Source organism: Heliangelus exortis, chromosome 3 (genome assembly GCF_036169615.1).
Source record: "Heliangelus exortis chromosome 3, bHelExo1.hap1, whole genome shotgun sequence".
NCBI lineage: Eukaryota > Metazoa > Chordata > Aves > Apodiformes > Trochilidae > Heliangelus > Heliangelus exortis.
Genome location: NC_092424.1, coordinates 55,031,535 through 55,056,978, shown reverse-complemented (window position 1 = coordinate 55,056,978; position 25,444 = coordinate 55,031,535). Strand labels below are relative to the sequence as shown.

Genomic DNA, 25,444 nt, shown 5'->3' with positions numbered 1-25,444 from the left:
AACTGAGATGTAAAATCCCCACTATGAAACAGCTTTGTTGCACACAGCACATCTGATCCAAATTTGAAGAAAAGTCAATTTTACACAGCCCTGCTTCACTGACGTTTCAAAGCTCCTGATTTGTAGTGTAAGACTTTGTATTTTAAAAATCACCATTTAGGGAATTTCTGCCTTACCAGGGAAGAAGAACACAGGAGTTTTAGGTGTTAATTTCTCCTTTTTAGCAAGAAAGTTCATGGTCTTTCAGGGTAAGGCAAAGTTAAACTTGCAGAGAGAACGAATGAATCCCCAGCTGCCACAAACTTTGTTTCACTTATCCCTTAGTCATCTCTGCTTCAGCTCTATTTCCCACTGTTAAATACATACAGAGATGTATATTGTAGAATACTCAGTACAAAATATACCAAATCAGCAACATCACTTTAATTCTTAAACCTCAACTTGAAACTAAATTGGCAAGAATCCATCATCATAATAGCAACCAGCTCTAGAAATCTTACTAAACATATTGCTCTTTATACCTGGTATAAATGTGGTAGTTTCATTTTTATTACCTTTTTTTCTCTGTCCTTCAATTTTGCAATCTTTTATGTCTCCTTGAAGTAAATGAAGAAATAAAAAATTGCCTAAATTTTATTATTATTATTATTATTAACAACGAGACAATAGATTACTGTCTTTACCAAAGATTTTGACTTGAATTCTCCTCTGATATATAGGGCCATTTTCACCCAAGTGAAAGCAAGAGCTATATATTAAGTATATACATATCAACTGAGAACATTTCTGAAAACTCCTAGGCACAAGTAAGTTTGGGGTTTTTTTCAGTATTTTCCTGTTGATTTTTAGCTTGCAATGTTTAAAAAATCTCACGGTCATCACAAGCTGAATTTTTGCATGTCTGCTTATGTGGGATTCACACTCCCACACACCCATGTACACTTTCCCTGGCACAGTTTATACATTCTGCCTCAAATATTAGAAACTGAAGTGTCAGGTGTATCACCATGAGTACATTGTCATGAGGCAGTATTACCAATTTCCTATGAGTTCAAGCGTGCCTTATTAAGCATATTATTATTGCCTTGGAGGCAATTGCTTGTGGAATAATTCCTTATAAACAATTAATTTTTATTTAAAACATCTGCTGAAGAAAAGCACCTCACAGGTCTCAAAACATGTCCCAGAGAACATTCACCAATATCTTTGATATTCACAAAATACAGCGCTGTTCAGAAATTCAAATGTTAGTCTTTAAAGAAAACAAAAAACAAAACAAAACAAAACAAAACAAAACAAAACCCAACAAAAAACTCTTAAGTATTCTCATCTGCTAGCCTGCATAAAAAAGATTAAAACTTGGACTCCAAGATGTTACACTGTATTCTGTCAGGGTGCCAAGTAGCAAAATATCATCTACTAATTTTTTTATTGACAATTGGATGGGAAACCCACTTTTTCAGTTCTTTTTTCCACTCAGTTCTCTGGCAGATTTTTAGGCATCTTGCTTCCCCATCCTGCAGTAAGGATCATTTATTAGCACCTCCCATCCCAGACATACCAGTGCTCTGGGCTCTCTCCTTTCTAAAGCATTTCTCCTCTCTACTCAATGACAAGTATGACGCATGTTAAACTCCCACTTTCAAATAAACTTACAGTGACTTATGAAAATTCAGCTGAGGCTTCTCACAGTGTACATACAAACATTTAAACATTAGGACCTGAAAAATCACAGGGTAACACTGAATATCATATTTTACATGTTTATATTCTACCTTATTAGGATTTATGCATTTAATAAAAAAACTGAAACACAAACATTTTACAAAATGCCAAAAAAGTTGCATTCACATAGCAATATAAAAGACAAATGAGTAAAATTCTTTTCACTTTGCTGAAAAAAAAAATTAAAACCAAATCTGAAATAAAATAAAATCCTCTGCAAACCAATTTTAGCCACAGCGACAAAAGACTTTGCTGCTTGTCTCTCAATAGACAGGCAGTATAAAGTCCCCAGTAGCACATAAAGGCTAATGGCAGCCTACTATCTAATTAGCCTTATTATAATACTGTCCAGAGATTCAACAGATACTTGTTTAGAAAGGACATAGGCACAAAGAACCCACCCACAAAGGAGTTACGTTTCCTTTCAAAAGTCTAGAAATGCATAATAAAGAAGAGCCTTTGACCAGGAAGAAGCTTGGCTGAGCCTGGCATGTTAGTGAGCCTACCCTGAGATTTTGTTGAATGAAAGGAAAAAAATGGAGAACCAGAGTGTTAATATATTCTGCTTTATTTAGACTTTCACCTTGGCTTACAGGGCTGAGTGAAAGCTTTTCTTTCTTTGTATGAGGTTGCTGAGAATGCTGGGAAGAGTGGAGAGTAGAACTGAACAGGGTTCAAATTGAGCTCAGAAAAAAGAAAAAGCCTGTGTAGTTTTTAACTTTTTAAAAAGTTTTGAGGATGCTGTAACTGTGGAGGATTTTTAAATATCTGTGACTAGAGGGCAAACCAAGAATGGTGATTTTCAAGTTACCTTCAGTGAGCATTAGTGTCTGTCTGTGTTAGTGACATAGAGATGACCCAAGGAGTCACCTGAGTTCCTGTACATTGCAGCATGTCATGCAGCTAAAAATTAGGGGACAGACTACCTAATACTGAGAGTCACAGACTTTCCCTGTCAGAAGCTGATCACAAGGAACAAAGGTGAGCATGGATGTGGAAGCAGTCATGCTGTGAAGCTCAGCACAGAGTAACGTGCCTTAGAGAGCTTATAAAACTTAACTCAAGTGAGACTTGCACACTAAGAGTGCCTATACAGCACCACTAAAATTCAGATGAGTGTATTTTAGAAGTAAATGTTCTCATCATCTGGACTGATACTGTACTCTTGACTCTTATAACTTGACAGCTTCAGAAATCAAGCTGGACTCCTTTTAAATAAAACAAAAACAGAAGATGTGCTCCAGGCGAGTAATGAATATTCAGTCCACAGGTCCACAGGAGAACTGGTCCTAAGTGAAACCTGCAATACACACAGTACAGAGGTTCTCAGAAGCAACTGTGCTGCCTTTCAGGTCCACTTGTACTGGATCACACTGCTAACATTACAAGCCTCCCGTTGTATTGCAGACCACTACATTCCACTCAGATGCCTCTTACACTGAATCTTGAGATTCCAGTGGGACAAACCCTTTTTAGCCTGCAAGATTAAAATACATGCCACTGACCACAGAAGAGGCTGATGGTCCAGTGTGTTCGCTGTGACTATGATAGCTACAATAACCTACAGGATCCAATGGGAAATTCATGCTCCATGATTCTAGGTGGTACCTTGTCCATGCCTGACACACGGTTCCTCTCTATAAGCAAAGATCTTAAACTGTGCTCGTTTCCTCTAGGATAGCTGCTAGTATCTTTTCCCCTAAACAGCCCTTCATTTTTGCAGAACTCATGCACAGTGCAAACCAGTTGAAAAGGATCTGACTTCACGTAATGGAATAAAATCAGGGAACACATTGCAGAGTCATTGATTTGTTTTTGCCTACCAGTAGCTTAACTATGATGAAGCACCTTGTTGTTCAAATATTTATTTCAGAAAACAGACATATGGAGATGGTGTTTACATAAGTGGTTTGTCTATCCAAGCCCAGACATCACTGCTGGTGTTGTTTTTTTTCCCCTTTACAATAACTTTTCCAGATGGTGGAGCAATTTAATATATCCTTTTCAGAGTGTAGAAGCCTAAGCACAAGATCCCTTCAGTTGCTCCTGGCATCAAGAATCCCTTTAGTGATCAAGCCCCGTACTGATCAGCCCCACAGACACGGTCATTCCTTGTAACACTGCCATTCCACACAACGTTTTTCCCCAGGAATAAGGACGTTCCCGTCTCACAGCAGTTCCAGGCATTGGCAAGCGCACCTCTAGCAGTTCTACCCGTGCAGCCTGACGAAAGACACATGGAAGACCAAGCAACTTCTCGCCGGGGCAGTCGTACGGACAACGCAGGCAAGCCTGGAGCGGCAGCACGGCACACGGCCCGGGCCCCAGTTCAGCCGGGCCGCCTCCCTGCGCGCCCGCTCCGCAGCCCTCCCGCCCTGCCCGGCCCCGCACGCCCTGCCCGGCCCCGCACGCCGAGCGGCACCGAGGCTGTGGGAGTCCCGGCACCTGCTCTAACGGCCGCCGGGCGCCCTCAGCCCGCAGCCCATTGGCTGCTGCTTGGTCAGCTGGTGGGGAGGGAGGGGCCGCCCGCCCCGGGACGCGGTGACGGGCGTGGGGTCCAGGAACCCCGCAGGTCGCTGTGCACCCGGCCGGTGGTCGGGCTGCAGCGGAGGCGGGTACGCGAGACAACGTTTCGCGGTACACCCGTTAAAAGCCGTAGTTATTGATGCAATGTTTGAGGTTTTTTTTAGCCTTGAAAATGTGGGCAGACAGGTTCTGCATTGAACTTGCTGTCCGTCCTCACACTCGTGCCCTCCCAGGGCTTACGTGCCCCAAGGACGCAGCTCCCTCGGGCAAGGCTGTAACGCCGCAGCCCCGGCCCCTACACCTGTCAGCCCCCGGGAACCCTCTGCCGCCCGGAGCGGCGTGGTGGGGCCGGCCTGCGGGAGGACATGCCCCTTTGTTCCCCGGGGACGGCACGGCCTCTTTCCGCCGGGGCCGGCCGCGGAGCTGCGGCTGAGAAGCGCCCCGCTCCCGCCGGCGAGTCTGCAGCCAGCAGCTCCGGCACCACCGCCCCCCGGTACACTTCCAACCCCGCCCGTCCTTCGCCGCTGCCACCCGCCGCCACACAGCGCGGCCCCTCCGCTCCGCTCCGCCCCGCCCCGGCCGGAGCCGAAAGCAGCGTGGGGGCGCTGGGAGGCCCGCCCGCCCGGGAGCGCACACAGAGGCGCGCACACCCGCACACGCGGGCACACGCACACACGGAAGTGCACCCCGAGCTGGCTCGCAGCCCGCCGCCGAGGCCGTCTCGGCTCAGTGTGCAACATGGCGCTGGTGCCTTGCCAGGTGCTGCACGCCGCCATCCTCCTGTCCTATTGCTCCATCCTGTGCAATTACAAGGCCATTGACATGCCCGCGCATCAAACCTATGGAGGCAGCTGGAAATTTCTGACCTTCATAGACCTGGTAAGTATCCCCGGCGCCCGTGGCCCTGCCCCTTCTCTCAGGCTGCCCCTTGAACGGCCGCGGCCTTGCGCGGGAGCCCTCGCAGGCGGCGGCCCTGCTCAACGGCAGTGCCATGAGGTGACTTGGAAAGCGGGGACGGCGACATGTTGTGGGCCGGCCGTGAACGGAGCCAGCCCGACGCGGCGGCAGCGGAGCCGGGTGGTTTGAACGGAGGAAGACACGGGCAAAGCCGAGGGGCTGCGGCGTGTTAAGTGGCCGTGGGGAAGATGTGCCTGACCCTCTGCCGCCGCAATCTTCCTGCTGTATTTCGCCTTTTTGAATGGCTCACAGTAAACACCAGAACCTGCTGGTCCCAGCATGTGGCTCCAGTGTGATGTCAAAGTAGAAAACATGTCTTGCCACCTTTGTCCCATCTGAGGATTCCATCCCCCACAGCTGCAAGTACGTGACACAAAAAACGTTGTGCAACACAACTTGCTGAATCCAGTTACTTTTGGTTGCAAATCCATAAGCGAGCCTAAGAAACAAAAGATGTTTCATTTCACTTTCTTTTCATTTCTTCATAAGGGTCCAGACTTGGAGCAGTCATGAGCGTGCTGTCCTGCCGGGAAGCACCAGGTGCTGGCCAGGAACTGGTTTGGCCAGGGACTATTTTGACCTGAGCTTCCTGGCCTCGCTGCTTCCACTGCACTGTTCCACAGGGCAGGTGGGAACAGAGTGGGTGCGAGCAGTTGAGATGGGAGGAGCAGCTTGGTTTCTAGTTCAGAACTATGATAGCGTCTAGGTCAAAATAGTTTGGGATTTTTCTTCTTTGAAGCCACAGTGTAAATAGGTGTGACATTTTAAAGTTCTGCAAGTATTTAAGTTCTTCCCAGTGATTAAACCTCTCTCAGGACCTCACTGTAGATTAACAAGTACTGCTACTGTTGCCTATGCACTAAGTAGATAGTGCATAGGTGAGTTTAGATAGTAGATAGGTGAGTTTGGAGGTCAGGCTCAAGCACCATTAACTTGGTAGGTCACCTGTGGAAATTTCTGTATCAGGATTAAGCTAAGGTTCTCCAAAGTCCGTATTTTATTTGGGAAGAAGCACTTACTATATTTTGCATCTAGCTAGGATAGTTTTTGTGTTGGGTGTCATAAAGTTGCTGGATTTCTGAGGATCCACAGCCGTAAGTGCTTTTACTGCAGTTGTAAAGGGGCATATTAAGGCCTGATGTTTTTCTGGAAGGCAAACTAGAATCTAATTTTTTTTTTTCCTTTGGGTACTGTCAGTAGTAATCGATAGAAGTTACAGTTAAGTCACAGTAAGTCAGTTGCAAACTGTTGACTTTAGTGTCAGTTGAATAGTAAGTGAATCCACTAAAGCTAAAAGCCAATGATCTTGTCTTTGAGTCTCCTTCACCTTTCTCTCTGTTCACAGAGCCCTGACAGTTGTTCGAGGATTAAGTGAACTAAGGCTGTCATCCAGTGAAAATAACATTTGACAGTACATGATATTCATCATTTCCCAAAAATTACAGTCTGCTGTTTGTGTCAAGTTCATGTGGCCTTTCCCGTCAAAGCATGCACATGATCATGACCCAGAAGGTTAAGGTCAATATGTAGTGCTTTCTAAAATGTCCAGAACAGTTATCAACTGCAACTTGTCATTTTTGTCCTTTATCTGGTAGTTGTAATGTGTTTCTTCTAGTCAAGTCTTACCTTTCAGAAAACGTTAGTGGTTCCTTATAGTCTTCATATCCTTCCAGATAATACACAATTCAATGACTTGAATGCCTTTCCAAGTGATGAGTCAAGCACATAGACCTCTCCATTTGTTGGCAATATTTACTTATGTCCAAATGGCCCTGATAGCATTTTATCTAAACAAATCTCTCTGTCTGTCTGGAGGAGATCAGGAGGCACTGTTGGAGGATGGTAAGCACATTTCCACTGTATGTGGACTAAGTCTTGAACAGCTCTTCCATAAGTTTTCCCGAACTGTGTGCAATGTTCCTGTGTCAGTCACATTCAAAAGCTGTCTAGACAAAATAGCATCAATGCCAGAGTCTTGGCAGTTGTGTGTTCTTGCTACAGATTGTTCCTCCACAAGCAGAGATTTCATCTTTGACATCACAGGAGCTAGTAGAAGTTCTTTCTGTTTCCAGAATCTGCTATGGGCTTTTGAGAAAAATGAGTTTATGACTGAAATCTGAAAAGTAATTTGTATTTTTTTTCACCTGCGCATTTGTAAAGAGACTCTCCTGCCCAATCACAGCATCAATAAATGCCTTGGAGATTTAGGTATCTGGCTTTCCAGAGGTGCTGTATGAAACGATTTACAGTTGTCTGTGGGCAGTATAATTTTGGATTGAATTGTGAAAATCTATCTAGTAGCTTGGACTCTAAAACACAAAACAGTATTCTAAATGTATGCATTAATTAAGTAGACCTATGGCCCTCACACTGTTTACAGCAGCAGAAGTTGTTTAATGCAGAGCTAAAGACTGTAATGTAGCCATCCATCCGTAATATTTTGGATGTTCATAGCTAAGTAAAGTTTTCTTGGTTACCAAGATATTGGATAAGTAATGCTTAATTTCTTCTGTCCACGAATTAAGAAACAAAATAAGTGCAACTAATGACTTCTTTTACCTGATGTCATTCTGGTGACTGACTCATTCTTTTTGCAGTTACCACAGTGGTGGCAACATTGTCTTAAACACCGTTATGAATGGAATATTTTTCTGGCTTACGAAGCAATGTACTGGCAGTATTCTTGCCATTACATTGGTGATGATCCTCCTTGGTGCTACTACTAACCATTTCTCCATTGCAGACTTTCTCTATGGTGTGTGCAGGTGGTAGATGCTTACCAACTTACTCAAAAGATAGTAAAGATAACTGCCTGATACCTATGGATTCCAGGACATTTCAGAAAAGAGAGCAGTATCATATTTTTCATTTACAGAGAGGGAAACTGAGGTAGAAAGAAGTGAAGAGTTGCTACCACAATCAGTTGCTGGGCCTAGCAGATGGAGTTATTGAACTGAACATTGAGTTCAAAACTGCAACACATTGCTTTTGTTTAGCCTCACAATACAAAACAAGCCCCATAGTTCATATGAAAATGGCAAAGAACTGGATTCAGATGGTGTGTTTCAAGAGATGTGCCTAAAAGTTCTTGTATAGCTGCCATTGTTTGACTTACATTTGCCATTTTTGTGCTTTTTTTTGAATGGACTGCTTCACTGTCCTGTATGGCAACCCGTAAATTCATTGTTGAGCATTTTATCTGAAAGTTAAGATAGGATGAAAATTACATTGCTGCAAAAAAGATTCTTTGCAACAAATTTGTCAGATATGAAGGTCTCTTAAGAATTTTCACTGCTTCTATTTAGGTTTGTTCAGTTCTCTTAATTACTTCAAGTAGCTGAATTAAAGATGATAGTACTTGAAATAAAGATACATGGGTCATCCTGAATACACTAGTGCCACACACCCAACTCTGTAGGTGTGCATTTGTAGAGAAATCTGTTGCACGAAGTTGTCTAAAATTGCAGCATACTTGCTGTTACAGAGGTTTTGTCCTTCAGTTTCTTTGGATCTCTTATTGTTTTTGTGAGAGAAGACAAAACTGAATAGAATTTATATTCTGTAATAAAGGAGAGCCAGTGAGTACAGAAAGAAGACTTCTTGTGTTTGGGAGTGCATGATAATTGGCAGAAAACAAGCTTAAAGTGAATGTGTCTCCTTGTAAGGGGTGCCCTGGTCTAAATAGCTTCTGATTCTCATTTTGCTATTTCTGTGAAAACCTTATTCTTCAAAGAAGCTAGAGTAAACAAAGATATTAGTGCATGTACATATACATGCATTAACAAAATACCATCTGGGTATTTTTTAATCTTAAGGTCTCTGATAGGCTGGACAGGGTGGTTAACAGAGACAGAAAGCAAAGCTGGATTTTTGGAAGCAGCCTTGAGTGTTGCATATTAAGATTAATGGTCCCATTTTGAATAACAGAATGTTAATGTGGGCATGCATACAACTTGATTTAGGGCAGCCAGAGCTCTAGAGGAATTGATTTTGCTCATGTAAAAATTCTCCTAGTGTTATTTTTCTTTAGACAGAAATAGAAGGGTGTCTGTGTATGAACTCTTATACATTGTCTAGTAGATTGAGTTCTATAAAAAACAGGTGTAAGATGTGTTCCCAAAATATTTTTGTTCTTACATGTTGCATTTGTTTTGTAGAAAATAGGTTTAGGTTTTATTTAATAAGTTTAAGTAATCAAAACTTAAGTTTCTTGTCTTTGGAAAATTTCAGAGGGGCACGTTAACACTAGGATAGAAACTAGAGTTGGTAGATTTGTCATTTACTTATTGTAGTGCATTTGATTAGTTATTAAATTATATGAGAGAGAGTTACTACACAAGAAACAAACCAAAACCCCAGCAGTTTAACAAAGCATGGGTAAAAATTACAGGTTATTTGTGCCCAACTTGGATTTTGTCATGCTTATAGGAAATAAGATGACCAGAAAATGTCAGAGGCCAGAAGATTTAAAAGTAAGGAATAAGCAACTGGTCCACTGGTGCAATATACGAAGTTGAGCAAATTTAATTCCTAACTGTATAGGTTACCACAACACAGAACAGAAGTGAAAACATGTTCTACACTCTATGGAATATAACTGTGACTTTTCCAGTATTTCCGTCAGTAAAATGAATTTTACCTTCTCTTTTGCTCTTTCACCATGTGCAAAGTTACCCTTATATTGAAGTGTTTTGTGGCTTTTCAGTGAAAAGATTGCAGAAGTGTAAAATACTTTTATATATTATTCTCAGAGGTAATTCATCATAATGTCTAAATATCCTAGTGTTCTTACTATAAGAGAGAATACAGTCAATGGGGTGTTTATCAGTTTACAGAGAAAGAGATTGCTTTTTGATGAATAGCAAGGTGAGGTTTCTAAACGGTGCATAACGTATTTGAGAAAAAAAGGCAACAGTATACTTAAGGCAACCTTTTAATAAGTGTGTGTTTTAGAGTTTTCTTTTTCCCTCTCAGGCTTTAAACAAGTCAGAGAAACAGTTGTGTATAGTGCTGTCGATGCAGTAATAAAAATGTATAGTATCACCAGTTCTTAGTCATAGACCCGTATGTTCCATTTGCTCTTAGTAGTACTATTGCAACTTGAGTGGAATTTGAGCACTACATCAAAGAGTTCCATTTTCACATTGCATTAGCATGTCTTTATTTTACAATTGGACTTAAATATGTTGAACATTTAATTTGGAAATTACTTGGAAAAGTATAGCTGTCTTGAAATATTTGCGTTGGCAATACAGTTGGCAGGCCAACAGGAGAGAGTAGAAAAGAGGAGAAATTGGGATCACTTACTGTGCTAATAGGTTTAACTAATGTCAGTAATATTATTGTGTAACTTGGATTGTGAAACTGATAGGTAAGAGTGATGTGTTTTAAACTAGTGTAAAATCTGTAGTATTTTGTCAGGAGAGATCCAAATTGTGATAACTTCAAGAAATTGGTTTAGTAGTCTTTCTGTTCCCCTTTGAACAAAATCCTACTTCTGTTGTATTAGAGTTGAATTATTTTCTTTGCAATTTTATTATAATAGTTTTTCATCAGCATTTTACCAATTACCTCAGGATATTTTACACTCTTGGCATGAAGTTGGCATTACTTGTTGGTTTGGATTTTTTTGCAGTATACTGCAAAATCAGAGATTATGTTGGTTGGAAAGAGGTAGAGCTCATGTGAAATGCTAGGAGAAGATCATAACCTGATTTTAATTTGTATGAAAGCTCCTTCTGACAGTTTAGTTAAGTCCGTGCGATATTCCCTCGAGAGTTTGAAAGCAGCATTTGAATGCCTCTAGTTGCATTCCCTGAACATCTTGCCTTGCCAGTGCCCTTGCAAGCATCCTGTTTACAGTAGGATTTCCAAATACTTGCCAAAGGGTGCAATTATATAATAATTACTACCTAAAGCTGCGTGCAGCTGACACAGCTCAGGTATTTTTGCTTCTGTTGTCTATCACTTTAGTTGTTTCAAAGTAATTGAGGATTCTCAGCAGTATAGCTTAAAATAAAACTAGTACAACTGGAGTTTTACTGGTTGAATGTTACTTGTCCTGGTAAAGATAAGCTACAGTAGAATGTGCAGAAGACCGTGAAATCTTTTGCTAATTCCTTGCTAACTTTTAAAGCAATGCACAAGAGGTGGTGGGTCTTCTGCAATGAAGTAGTTCAAGTGAAACAGTTTAAGAGGCTGAATCTTACCTCTGCAAATACTATTAGACACTTCAGAATGAGTTAGTTTTGCGGGGACTTAGCAGAGGATTTCAATTTTACTCTGCTAGGAATTGATTAAATCATTTTTGGTTTGGGCAGTACTTTCTATATTTGTATATTTTTTAAACCTAGTTCTTTATGTACCTGAGAGTAAATGTACCTCGCTTCCCCACCCCAAGTTGCATATATTTTATCGTCTGTCTTGAAATCTTTTGGTCCTGGCATCACATAAGTAACAAATTGTTATTTATTATTATTGCTAATATTGTTAGAATGCAGTGGGAGTGGGACTTACACATGCACAACACAGGTGGCATATATTCCTAAATGGAAGAAAAAAGGAAGAAAGGGAAACTGTTGACTTTAATAAATTGATAATATATAAATTGATATAAAATTGATATAAATTGATAAAATGCATGATTGCAAGAGAAGTTTTCTCTGTGAGCTGCTTAGCAAGTTTGTGGCTGAAGTGGTGGAAGCATGTCTTACAGATCATGTTCAGGTTAACATCTCTGTGATCATGAGGCACTGCAACAGCACTCTTGACCCTAAAGAGTTCTCCAAGTTATTTATGGCCAGTGCTTGCAGAGGCTCTGTAAAAGAGGCAAGTAGAGATGGTGGGAGAGAAAAGGAAGATCCAATAGATGACAGCACTTAGTAGTTGGGGTGTACAGCTGAGAGGGTGTACCATGCTCATCAGCTTTGTGTTGTGACAAACTGGTATTTAGGTACTTGACTGCTGGGTATGAGGACAAAGTAAGAGAAAACAAGGGATGGAGATACAGGGTGTCTGGTGTTTCTCAGTTAGAACAGCATGTGTTAGCTCCCTCAGGCTGTCCCTCTTCCTTGTCTTGTCCCTCATTTCTTTCTCCTATGCACCCTCACGGTCTCCCCACACACAGCACCCACATACTGGTGACACACCAGGACTTCCCTGTACATAACTTGTTTGGCTCAGCATGCTGCTGCTCAGCAGGGTGTGCTTGCAAAACTTTGTCCTTAGAAGCCATATGCACTGACAGATGCAGAGGTCCCTATTTGCTGTTCACTTAAGCTTAAAAACAAATTGAAACTCCATGCTGTGAAAACTTTCTTGACCTGTGTTTGCTTGTTCTAGCTTTGTGTTCTAAGAACTGGGAATTTGTGTGTGCATTTCACATGATTACCTGCATTGCTGTAGGTGCCAGGAAGTCAGTTCTAAGAATGTGTAACTTTGAAGGAAACCTCTGCTGTGTGGACCTGCTGCATACATAGCACTGTGCTTTTAAACTGGATGTGCAGGAGGCTGAAATGGAATTTGGGGTGTTTGGAGGTGGATATGCATCTTTGTGTGTGTTTGATGTAATAGTTGTTTACTTACACTGCACATAATTTTAAAATACAAAACTCTTCATAAAAGCTGCTCTGTTCTATGATCTTTCCATATGCTGTGCACATTTAAGAGTTAATTTGCCTGCTACTGCTGAAGTCAGCTTAGGTGACCAATTAATGAGCCATGGATAGAAGATTACAGTGATTTGAGGTACCGTTGCTGTTAAGTTTTTGAGTGTTAAAGAACTGTAGGTAACGAGATGCAGCAGACAGCTTTTGAGTCTCATGGCCTACCAGCACTAGAAAGGGTTATTCCTGTATTTATTAAGAAGCTAATGATGTATCTAATTCTAACGTGATTGTAGAAGATTAGTATTTAAATCTCATTGACTCAGTGCTAAACAGAAGCTAAACACCTCTGAATTTACAGAGATTATGATCTATGCTATCAAGTCACGTGACGTTTCAGGCTATTTTATTCTTTTTCTAATGGCTTGGGGCAGAAGCTACTAAAACATTATTGCATAATTAATTAAATCTAGTTTGTTCCCCATTAATTGTAAGGCTGAGTTTAAATTATGAAATGCATTTTATGGGGATGCATTTTAGAAGAGAGTGGAGGGAACATTTCGTGGATTTCAGCCCAGGGGATCTGAACTTGTTGATTTTAAAATACAATCAACGACATCTAAGCAAAACTATGATTCTATGAAATCTATGATTTCTATGAAAACATTAATGTCTTTGTGGGTATGCAAGGGACAATTCTCTTCATTCACTGCTGGCTTCGTGAAAATGCTCCTACTTTGTTCTGACCCTTTTGTGTCCCTTATGACCCACCCGGGCTCCCCAGGTACAGGTTGCTGTTAGCTATGACTATTATTTTCTGCCCTTTTTTCTATATAGGAACCTGCCTGTGCAACATGCCATTCCCCATTTCTTCTAATTTCTTCTTACTCAGCACAGCTTCCTTGATCTTTCAGCTCTGTATCCCAGTTCCAGTTGCACGTCCTGTCTTTTTCCAGAAGCCACTGTTCTCCTGCATAGCGCTGCTTTTCTTACCCCTACGGTACTCCTTATACTCTTTTCCCACCATTCACACATCCTGTCTTTTCTCCAGTGCATTCACTTGTCTTAAATAGTCTTCTGCATCCTCACCCTGTCCTCAAATTCCCCAGTATCTCTCTCGTGTCTTTTTAAAGCACACTGTATTGACCCAAACAAATGAATAATCAGTTACTTCCATTAAAAAAAACTTGATTTTGGTGTAGTGATAGCCTTAAATAAACCACTTTTGAAATTATTTAGTTACACAAGACTCTTAGCTTTGCTTTCTGTTCTAGAAGAAGCTTTTAAGCATACTAGTTAAAGGAAAAAAGTTCTGTAAGTGTCAAGCATAATAGACCATGATCCTAATGTTTATTATGGTATGAGAAACTTATAACTGTTTGGTAGTCTGCCATTCCATTTTGTATGAGAGATTTTCCATTTCAGAAGCAGATCCTTGATAGAAATTGATTTTTAAGTTGAAAAATCAAAATAATGTATGGAATCAGCAATCATATGTATTCAGACATTTTCTGGTTTGTTGGTTTTGGTTTTTTTGGGTTTTTGGGTTTTTTTTTTTGTTTTTTTTTTTTTGGTTGGTTGGTTTTTTTTATGGTGTATCTTAAATGAGATACTGAAATTATTTAAATTGCATTTTTTATTTCCTAATAAAAGTTATAATAATCATAGTGAGGTTTGAAGTCACTATGAACTGCATTCAGGGGGATGAACAGAAATATTTTTAAACATTGCTTAGCTCGTTGGCTACTACTGTTGTTAATAGAAGCAGCTTTTTTGTGTGTGTGAATTATATGTGACTACTTAATTCCTTGTTTTTGTGGGTGGATTGAGAGTGCATGCAGACATACCTGTTGCAATCTAGAATTAGGGGAGGAGAGAAATCTGCATTTCACAGTGATAACTTTCTACTCAAACATATGAGGTAATCAGTTCATTGTTAGAGGTTGCCTAAGGCTCCATGCCCCTATGTGCAAGCAGGAGCAGGGCTGAACACATGCCCAGTAGGTACTTCCAAAAACAGAAGTGTAAAACCAGGTTGCCAAAATTTGAGTTGGCAAAAATAAAATTCTGAGTGATCTAGGTGGTTTAGATTCAATAATGTATTTTAAGGTGGGTCAACCAAATAGTCAAGTGGACGTGGCTGGAACAAGAAGTGCTCAATATAGGAGCGTCCTGGAATTTGTAGCCTCCCTGGTATAACCTTCCTGTGCTTGGCACAGGGGTGGGCTGCAGGCTGTGTGTGGCATTCTGATGGCAGCACTTTTCTCTTGATGTTGCTTTTTGCAGGGAGTCTCACCCTACCAGGGGGTTTGAACTGAGTGGTGTGTCATTGAAACCAATGCTTACAGCTGCCTCCTGATAAAATGTCACCTAAGATCTGTGAATCTTGCAAGGGGTCTTGAACCACAGAGTCATTTTGGCATTACTTCTGGCAGGCTGTGGGAAGGCTGCTCTGTATTATCAACATTTTTTCTGCTTAGTTTGCATAGGGGCTGAGGCCAGACTTCCAGTTTTGCGTGATATTCAGCATCGACACCATGCCACATCTGAGTTAGAAATATGTGTTTTCAGCACCTTGTAAGATAACACCATGAAGTCATAAAGGGAAGGGGGACGGGACACGGACACTGTGGTTTGGGTTTTTTAAAATATCTCCTCTGGTGTAATTGTAAATTTAGAAATCATTAATTTTTTCCAGGCGGGAAGAAGAAGTTGCATTTTTGTAATTTCTTGTGGGAGAAAAAAAAAATATGGGAAAAATACTTTGAATTCATGGTTTTGGTGCAGTTGGACTGACCAAGTGAAAACAAAACATTTAGTTGTATTCATTAAAATACTTGGACAAAATTACAGTACAAAGGAGTCAGCCATTCCAGTGTGAATCAGTTGTTCAGAAATATTTTGCCATCTGTATTAATTGAAAACTTGTTTTATTCTCCTTTAGCAAGGGCAAGACCAATGTCATGAGAGCAGCATAACACTGAAAGTTGCAACATTTGTAAATGTTACCCTTATTTCATAAGAATGTTACCTGTGCTGAGTGGGATACTGAATGCAAACATTAATTTTAAATATAAAAGTGACAGTCAGGAGGGGATATCGTAACAAGTCAAATCCAGAAAAAAACTCTTTTTTAAATTATTTTTTTTAAATCAGGTTCATTCTGATTGAAGGGTTTAATAAGTGTTTTGAAGAAGTAACCAAATAGTATTAATATGATACAAGCAAAGACCACTTTTAGCTAATCTTTCCATCTAAGACTTGGTGTTTTGCCTGCCTTGGATCTTGTGCTCAATTAATGTGACTAAACAGTGTTTGCCAAAGAAATGCAATTATGGAGGTAAACCTGTTTTATGAGTTGCTTATTTGCATGGTGTTCAGTGGTGTATTTTCAGACAAGGTCTCTGACTAGATTGTGGTGGAAATAGCCATGAGTCCTCATTCTGGATCACTCCAGTGTCTTCTGTAACTTTCAGGTTGGTGGTCTTGAGTGTACCTATTTTTTGTGAGAGAAGACATATCCTTGATATTCAAAATTCCATATACTGACCTTTTTAAAGGACTCTTTTTTTAAGCCAGGTAGACTGGGATTCAGCATTATGAATCAGACCTGGAACAGCCCCATCTTTTATTAATAAAATGTCTCCTGATTTACTGCAGGAAGCTAGTGAAATGATTAAGTGTACCAGCAGTCTGCATAAAATGCCTGGGTGACCTCCAAAGCGCTACGACAAATATCAAAGAAAAATTTAAAAACCTGTATGATCAGTTTAAGAAAAATTAAGGCCATATCTCAGTTTGTAGGAAATGCTGTTAAAGTAGGAAGGCACGTAATGGCTGCAGAGTGTCAGAAGATCTAGGCCACATCTCTTTCCATATGACCTAAAATGAATGAATAATCTGTGCAGAAAGTATGTTTTCTCTGGAGTTTGCTTTGTAATTTTCCTCCTTGGTTGTCTTCCCAACAGAAAGCATAGGCAAATAGTATAAACAGGTTAAGAGTGCCTATTCCAAATAGACAATCTTATCTGTTCTCTTTATGGATGTGTATTTTTATGCCATCTCCTTTGTTATCTGTCTTTCAAGAAAGAAGCAATGCACATGTAGATGGAGATCTTCAGATTTCTTTTTAGGAAAACATTACTAAATCCTGGTAGCAAGTATCTTAATAGGAGTAAAATTGATTTGTACTGCCATTGCACCTTTTCCTAAAATATCTCAAAGCACTTAGTAAATAAACCACACAACTAACTAAACCTCACAACGTATGTCTGCAGAGAGGCAAAATTTATATGAAATTCAAGCCCAGCATATAAAACAGTGAAATTGGCAGAATATAGTAATTAAAACCCTTAAGAAATTATCTTTGTTTTGTAATTTATATCCAAAACATTGTTAATCTCAGGGAGTCCAGAAGGTGATTTGTGGGACAGAGCTGCCCACAGATTACTTCCATTAAGCCTTTGGGTTTCTTTTCAGGGTGGGGATGGAGTTGAGACTGGCTATTCAAGCAGCACGGTCCAGATAATCAAACATCACTTCCAGTCTGCCCTGTCTGACTTGATGACTTACCTGCTCCTACTGACTTGATGACTTACCTGCTCCTACTGCTGTCTGCAGAGAGATGGGAAGTGTGTGGACATTGCCATCAGGCATGGATGAAGACACCTTCTACTCTTTGGTGGAGCAGGAGCAATCTGACTCCACGGTGGCTTCCTTTTCGACCCCACCTTCTTCTGCTCTCCAAGATAAGAGCCATAACCTATCTTGGCCTCATCCCTTTCCAGTGTTGCAACACTCTCCTCAACCTATGCCTACCCAGGTGCTGCAGAGCAAGAGGTGGGAAGAGGAAAGTGCTCGTTTGCACGGTGGATGTAGAAAGATGCATTTGATGGTATTAGGAAGGGTGACCTGAGTCCAGGCTTCCAATGAGGGAGAAAGGAAGAGACAAAGCTATTTAAATGGTAGAATGTAGGCTGCTGCCACCAGTGCAGAGTGGGTGGTTGCTGCAGCAGAGCATCAAGAGAGATAGCTGCAGCAGGGAGAGTTGTTGACTTTCAGGAGAAAAAGAGGAGGCCCCAGACTTGTGTATGCTGAGCTCACAGCATCCTCAATCTCAGCCTGCAACAGCCATGGTGTTTATTGCCATATTTTTTGACAGATGGAGGTGTACCTGCGCTGTGTCGCACATGCGGCATAAACGAAGAATCTCCGGGAGATGTTGAACCTGCTGGGTGTATACTGTGAAGTTAATTCCTGTGTGAGCAGTAGGTGTTTATCCAAAAGAACCAGGCATATTCAGCAGCCTGGACAAGTACCATGAATCCTCACATGCTGCCTGGTGACAGTTTCTAGCTGGAAACAAGGAAAAATGAATGTAGGATAGCTCTAACCTACACAGTAAACATGTAGGTTAGCATGGGGGCTTCCACCCACATGACCTACTTGTGGAACAGCTTCTTTTCTGAAATAAAGAGTGCAATATTGTCCATGCCTGTTTGAGTAGGATGTGTATTTCTGTTGGCTGGAAAAAAGGAAGGTACAGTTGTCAAGCCCAGATGGAGGCGTTGAAATATGCATGATAGTGGCAGCTGTGTGTGGGAAGGATGACATGAAGTGTGCTGAGGAGGAGTAAGCTTGTTTACTGTGCGACTGTCTTCATGTAGCTGCAGAGCTGAATGGGGAGAGGAATGAGGAATGCGTTTCACGTCCGTGGATTATTGCTTCACTGTGCTGGGCAGTTTTTTTCTCCAATATTCATTATTTGTTTGAAGATTCATAAAGGATCAGCGAGTTGCAGTGAAGGAGATTGCGAAGAAGTATCTTGAGAATTTCGCCAGTCCCGGGTTCTCATGGATCAAGTCCCTGTTTTCCTGTGCTGGGCCTTTATGCTTGAAGGGTCTCTCTCAAAAGCTGGGCTGAGGCGGCTGTGTGCGCACTTTGGAGAGGAACACGTTGTTCTGGCAGCCTTCCCGATTCAGAATTGTGTGCGTGCCCTTATTTATTTGTGTATTTTGTAGTCTGGGGTTATGTAAATGCTCGAGCTTATGTACCATCTAAATCTGTCTGTCAGGGCCTTGTTTTGTTTCTGCTGGTGCTGCTGGTTGGCAGCAGTGCTCGAGGGGCAGCTCGCAGCTCAACTTTTCCTCCCAGAGGGGATGGGGGCACTCCTGGGCAGATCAGCGAGGTCTCACAGCCAGCCCTGCCTACAGGCAGCCTGCCCATAGTTCCCGAGCGCCTGCCTTGGCACAGGAGAGTGGGGTCAGGCTGCTGCCTTCCTCTCCCCTCTTGTCAGTGGAGCCGGCGGTCACCCAGCCAGGGCAGCCCATGAGGAGGTCCAGCTTTCATATTTGTGGAGTGCATCATCATCCTCTTTCAGGAAAGAAAGCAATGTCAACACTAGCCCAAAGGTTTTGAGATACTTAAGAGAAAATATATGTATATATGTACGTCTGGGTATATATAACGGAGGGCACAGGGGATACAACAGTATTGTGCTAGAGTGGTGAACTGGAATGTGTCAAGTTAATTCACAAACTCTTTGGGGTTTTATCTTATATTGGCTTATGTTTTCAGTCATCTCATTATTTAACATTTTTCTTTGGAGAGAATAAAGGTTTATGGCTTACTTTTTTTCTCACAAGACTGTTGTCCAAGCGTGTTTTATAATGAGTACATTTTTCACACTCCCGTCCCAGAGCATGAAATTAATCTTTTCTGAATCATTCCCTAGTATCTCTTTTAGCTATGTGGCCTAAAAAGGTCTTTGACTTAATTAAACCAGTCTAAAAAGGAATTTTGAAGATGTAAAGTCATCTATTAGAAGAATATAAAAAGGCTCAAGTGAACCCTAACAACAAACTTACAGAGTGAGAGAGTCCGTTTTGGTGTCAGCTGGTTTACTCTGTACTAACTTCCTGGACCCAACACTGGAAGACTTACCTTTGCTTTTTACACACAGATAAAGTTGTGTATCTGTTTCCGTAGAAAGCCAGTTAAATGTAGTAGATAGCTTCCAGATATAGCTAATTTTGAGAGTAGCTGCCATTTTAATCTGTAATCACATAACAGTGACTTCCAAATTTTTAATCATCTGAAAATCTGCATCCTAAGTGATTTTATCTGATTTGAGCTTTTGAGCTGTCCAACCTCCTTCCATTATAAACATCCTGCCTTTACTCTTCATTTTCAGGCATGTCTGTGAGCACACCATGCTTTAGACCTTTTCCATTCACCTAATACATCTGAATATTTCATAAAGAGCTGCAGGAACAAAAGGCAGCAATATTGATACTGGTGCTTAGTCTGACTTTTCTACAGCTTTATTTTTTCTTGTCTCAACTGTGACATGGGACAACAATGTTAAGAGCCAAATTTAGTGGTCATCAAATGGCCAGTTCTCAGGAAACTGAATAAATATCTAAAAGCCAGTTTTCTTGAAGTCATAAAGTGAATTGAATTGATCAAAGTATAGAACCATCAAAAAGGGAAATTTACAAGTGTTTGCTTCTGTGTTGGACAAACACAACATCTTTACAACACTTCAAACAGAAGATGTTCCTGCAAATGGAGTGTGAAAAAATTATCTGCTTAATTAGTGGTAAACAATCATGGCAGCAAATGAATTTTAGGTGTTTATTTGTGATTAATCATGGTCCAGATTTGCTTCTGACAATTTTACTTTGAAAATTATGATAGTTTTCTTGCTCTTCTGCTCTCTTTCAAATGAGGATTTAGCTTTGTTAGTGCTTGAAATTCTATGCATTCTTCATTCTGTTTTAAGGCATTTGACTTGCACTCTGTGTTGCCATTTACATCTTAGTAATATGAATGAGCATCATTAGCATTTAATATTGTTAGCCTTTTATTTTCGCTTTGTATGTAGATATAGATGAAGGTTCAAGGCTTAGAAAATTAGACCAAGGCTGAAATGAAAGACTTTCTGCCATAAAGCAGATGCCAATTAGAAATACATGTTTAATCTGGTAGAAAGAAAAACTGGAGCACAGAGAACACTCTCTTAAATTTATAGCGCAACTTTTTCGCTTGTTGCCAGGGTCTTCAACTGGAAATTATTTTTTTTTCCATGATAGACTTGTCATATGTGCATAGCTTTATCAGCAGCGGAAGACGCAAATGGTGTTTATTTAGAAGTGTGTACATCTATATTTAAGAATGACCTTTCAAAGATGTCTATAAAGGAGGGAGGTATTCAAATCTTGAAGAATTTCTGCCAACTGTCTTCTATCAAGGGCAAAAGGTTTTTTTAGAGAGTCTCAGTCGGGAGTTTTGAATGTCTTGTTCCAGAATGTCCTGAGCTTTAATATGTCATTGTGGGAGATTTAGTAAACTCTGTGAGTTTCAGTTTATCTATATAATGTGACAATATAATTAGCTATTATTGCCTCACCGGATGATGTCATGAGGTATAATTTTCTGGTGCTCTGTACATTCTGCTATGAATTCTAGTAGGTTTCCCTTTCAGTTTCTTTTTAAGTCCTAGCTATAAGTATTGTACAGGCTTTGCTGTACTAGCTTTATTTTTTCTTTGTTTTTTTCTTCAGTTTCTTCCAGTAAATCAATAATACAATATTGTGTAACTGCACTGGAGAATTTTTTTCACCTTAATATGTTTGTTATGAAGCTGTCATCCACATATTTTATCAAATACTCTGATCATCAAGGAAAAATAATTAAAAAAAAACAAACAACCAAAGCACAACAGCTACCTAGTTTCTCCTGACAATCTTATAAGATTTGATTATGGACCTTCAGTTTGACTTATCTGAAAGTTCTTCATAAAGGCTTTGTATATTCATTTCATGCCACAAATCATTAGAAAAAGTGAGATTTTTCAGAAACTTGGCTGCAGTTAAATTATGCAGCCACCAGCATCAGTGGAGTAGAAAGCTCAAAGAGCTTTGCATCATTGTGAGAACCACCCAGAATGTACTACAGGGCTGAACAAAGGAGGAAAAATAACAGGACATGCAATGAGAATGGCAGAATTTTGTTTGTGGAGTATATGTAGGATAAGTAGGGCAGGATTTTTTGTAAGGGAAGGGCTAGAAACAGTCCCTCCTACCAGTCTCCTTGTTCGTGTTCTTTCTTCCAGCTAAATATATCTCTGCAGTTCACAATTGATGTGATTATGATACCATAAACAGGCTTTAAGATTCAGGGTTCTTTTTCTAGTTTTAGGGACCAGTGGAAAGGAATGGTATACTCCTTTTGAGGTGAGCTAATTTTCAAAGTGTGTGTGTGTAAGGTTTTAAACTGGAAGACTTCCAATAGCTCAAGACAAACAGAAGCTTTGATTTCAGCCTTTTTGTGCAACAGAAAATAACTGTGTGACTACATTCATTTCTTACCTCTTACATTTTAATTGACAGAAGACTCCACAATGTGAAAATAAAACATCACCCTAGTTTGTTAGTGCCTTTGTCTACATTGTACACAGATGCTAATGACAACCTATGGAAATTCAAGTCCTTAAAACACTCCCCCAGTTGATGAGCCCTTTTATAATACAGCATTAGCCCTAGGATAGACCACCTGCAAAACTTGGATAAGGCTTTTCAAGAAAATACGTCAGTGCATCCTGACACCAGGGCTTGGAAGGATCCAGGAAAAAATAAGATGATGAGGACCTCACCAAAGAATGCATAGCATCACTTTAATGTGAGCCAAAACTTGGACACAGGATGTGAGTAGGAATTCTTTATATGACTGGGAAACAGTGGACTGTAGAATTTCATGTAAAAGACAAGACTGTAGGTTTCAGTGTCTTTTGGTTTTGTTAAGATAGAAACAGATTTTGAACAGTCACTAGAGAGGTGAGAGATCAGCCTGTGATTACATATTAAAAATCAAACAGCAGCTTTAAAAGGTAATACTGGTATTTAAGTGTGTGTAAGAGCTTCCTGGCCTGTTCAGGCAGCAGATGAAAGTTAATAAACCAGCTACTTCACTCTTTCTGTCAGTAACAGGTACATGCCTAAACATGCAGAAATTGCTTCTGTTTATTCCAATGGGGGAGTTGAGCCTAGTTAGTCCTCACAGACCTTGCAGTCACAGAACAATCTCCGCATGTAGGTGGATACCACAATTTAGATAAGTTTATTTTTTCTGTATGAACGTATAAAATAGTAATCAGATACTCCCAAGTACGTATTAGTTAGTGATAGTCTGTTTTAAAAGTCTAAGTTCAAATCTTCAGTTGGTCTGCGTCCCCTGACTCCTTTTTTTTCTCAGACTGAGCAACGTTTGAAGTCTTAACAGCCAGGAGACTTCTAGTAAACCCAGTACTATTGCTGCAGTGTCTGTGCGCCATTATACTTGTGAAGCTTAAACTTGTAACAACTGTAGGAAAAGTCCTTCAGTAGATTGTGAAAAAACTTCACAAAATTTGTGATCAGCTGGAGTAATTCTAGACATACCTATGTTTTGCAAACAAGGAAGATAGTTCGTTGTCCCTAACAAAACTAAACAATTCCCTTAACTAGAGCCACAGACTTATAATCCTAGAATGACTCAGGTTAGAGGATAACCCAGAAGGTGTTCTAGTCCATCCCCTCCCTCAGATCATATACAACACTGGTCTGGGTTTCCTAGGACTTTGTCCACCTGAGTCCTGACCTCAGTTGAAAACCTGCAGTCTTTGGCTTGTTAATACTCTTCTACCATTACACATCTGTCTTTTTCTGTTGTACCACAGAAGTGCTCAGAATCTCACTGGTGATAATCTTGCTTGCTGGATGTGTGGCAATGTAACACACTCATAAGCCATCATGTATCCTGATCCAGCATATTTTTGGATCCTTTTATCAGAATGGCTACATACCCAGGTTTTTCAGTAGTTCTTGTTACATCTAGCTAGAGCATGTGTTACTGATGGTTTTGAGAGAAGCCGCACCACATTGCTGCTAAAGGTAGTGGTTAAGCAGCAGAGCTAATTTGTATTAATTAAACAGTATTAACTGGTTTTTTGGCAGGTGCAGAGAAAGTATTTCTTCCTGTTACTAATTAGTTCAATAACTATTTCATTCACACAGAATGAAGAGGTATCAAATAACTGAGAAATCAACTGGGAGTTAAAAAGTAGGAAAGCTGGTTTTCCTCCTCCTCACCTGTGAATAACAATGAGGTGTGGGAGGATAATATCTACTACCTATAAAATCTTGTAGGGCACGGTTAAAAGGAACAATAGATCTGGTTCTGCTTACTACAGAAAACATTTAATTTGTTCACTATGTCAGATTAAATACATAATGTGTTGTTTTAAGCACTATACATGTGCAGTAGACTTAAAGTAAACTCAGTTAAGACATTTCAAAATTCTGGCTGGAGAAGTTTTATCATATTCCAACCTGTCACCAGTCATGATCATTATCAGAAATAAATTAAGTGCACCATTTCAGCAAGACAAGAGGGCACAAGAGGTCTCAAGTTGTGCCAGGGGAGGTTTAGGTTGGACATTAGAAAGAATTTCTTTACTGAGAGGGTGATCAGACATTGGAATGGGCTGCCCAGGGAAGTAGTGGATTGTCTGTCCCTGGAGATATTTAAAAAGAGCCTGGATGTGGCACTCAGTGCCACGGTCTGGGAACCACGAGGGGAGTGGATTGGGTCAAGGGTTGGACTTGATGATCTCAGAGGTCCCTTCCAACCCAGCCAATTCTATGATTCTATGATTCTATGATTTTATTAATCTTTTTTGATATAATAATAAATAAGGAGTATAGCAAAAAGAAAAGCCATTAATTTATTTCTTTATGGAAAATGTTTGCCATTCTGTTAACCTGATTTTGTCCCTTACAAGTCTGGTTACATTCCAGAATACTACAGAGTACTTTTTTCTGCTTATGGTTGACTAGGCTGTTGCATTCAGTGTGATGTTTTGGCAATGCTCATATGTCAGCAATGTGTTTATGTCTTATTTCTCTGCAGTGTCCTTTAGCAGAGGCTTCATCCAAAAATGGGAAGTACCACAGAATTTGGGAGCCTGCTTACTAGGTGTATCTCCCCACTTTTGCTTTTGTTCTGTCCAGCTACAGTAGCATTTCCTGTATTTTTTTTATTCTGAATGTAAAGGGTTGGTTTGAGTTACAAAGCAGAAAATTGCTGTGGAGTTGCCTGCTCTGCTCTTGGTTGCACCTCTTGTGTTATTATTGAACAGTGAAGTTAACTGATTGGCTATTCTGCTTATTTCTGAAATGGCCACTGGCAGGGAACATCTCAGTTGTGAGTCTTACTTCTCTCTTTGATCTGAATAAATATGTTGATCTATAAGGCAGATCTCTTATTATTGCTTTAAAAAGATTAATATTAAGACAAATAAGGAAATTAAGAAAAGGGAGGAGCACCATATTGTTTTTGAGGACTGAGCAGGGTTTTATTAAATACAGCCAGCGAACAATTAGCTTCTGCTTTACTATTTTCTGTTGGTTTAAAAAAAAAGGTCTATAGAAATATTACCATATACAATCAATTTATACTACCAAGACATGTTCAATAATACCATTAAATAGGCTGGTTTATGGCAGTTTGATGTAAAACTCCCTTTCTGTGTGACATTTAGAATAATACAAATGAGATGGATAAAAACCAAGTAGATCATCTTTTTGATCCCT

General features: G+C 40.2%; 1 protein-coding gene across 2 annotated transcripts in view; it reads left to right on the top strand.

Moving 5' to 3' along the window:
* The first annotated feature begins 4,838 nt into the window (after positions 1 to 4,838).
* The window catches only part of AIG1 (androgen induced 1), a 119,868-nt gene continuing 99,262 nt past the window's right edge, over positions 4,839 to 25,444 (top strand). The window contains exons 1-2 of one of the 2 annotated variants that reach the window (XM_071740708.1): positions 4,858 to 5,130; positions 5,239 to 5,481. In XM_071740708.1, coding sequence (XP_071596809.1) covers positions 4,990 to 5,130; positions 5,239 to 5,337 — 240 coding nt within the window. In that variant the 5' untranslated portion in view covers positions 4,858 to 4,989 and the 3' untranslated portion in view covers positions 5,338 to 5,481. Of the gene's footprint in view, positions 5,131 to 5,238; positions 5,482 to 25,444 lie in introns of those variants that run through there. The other variant, XM_071740707.1, reaches the window with a different exon arrangement.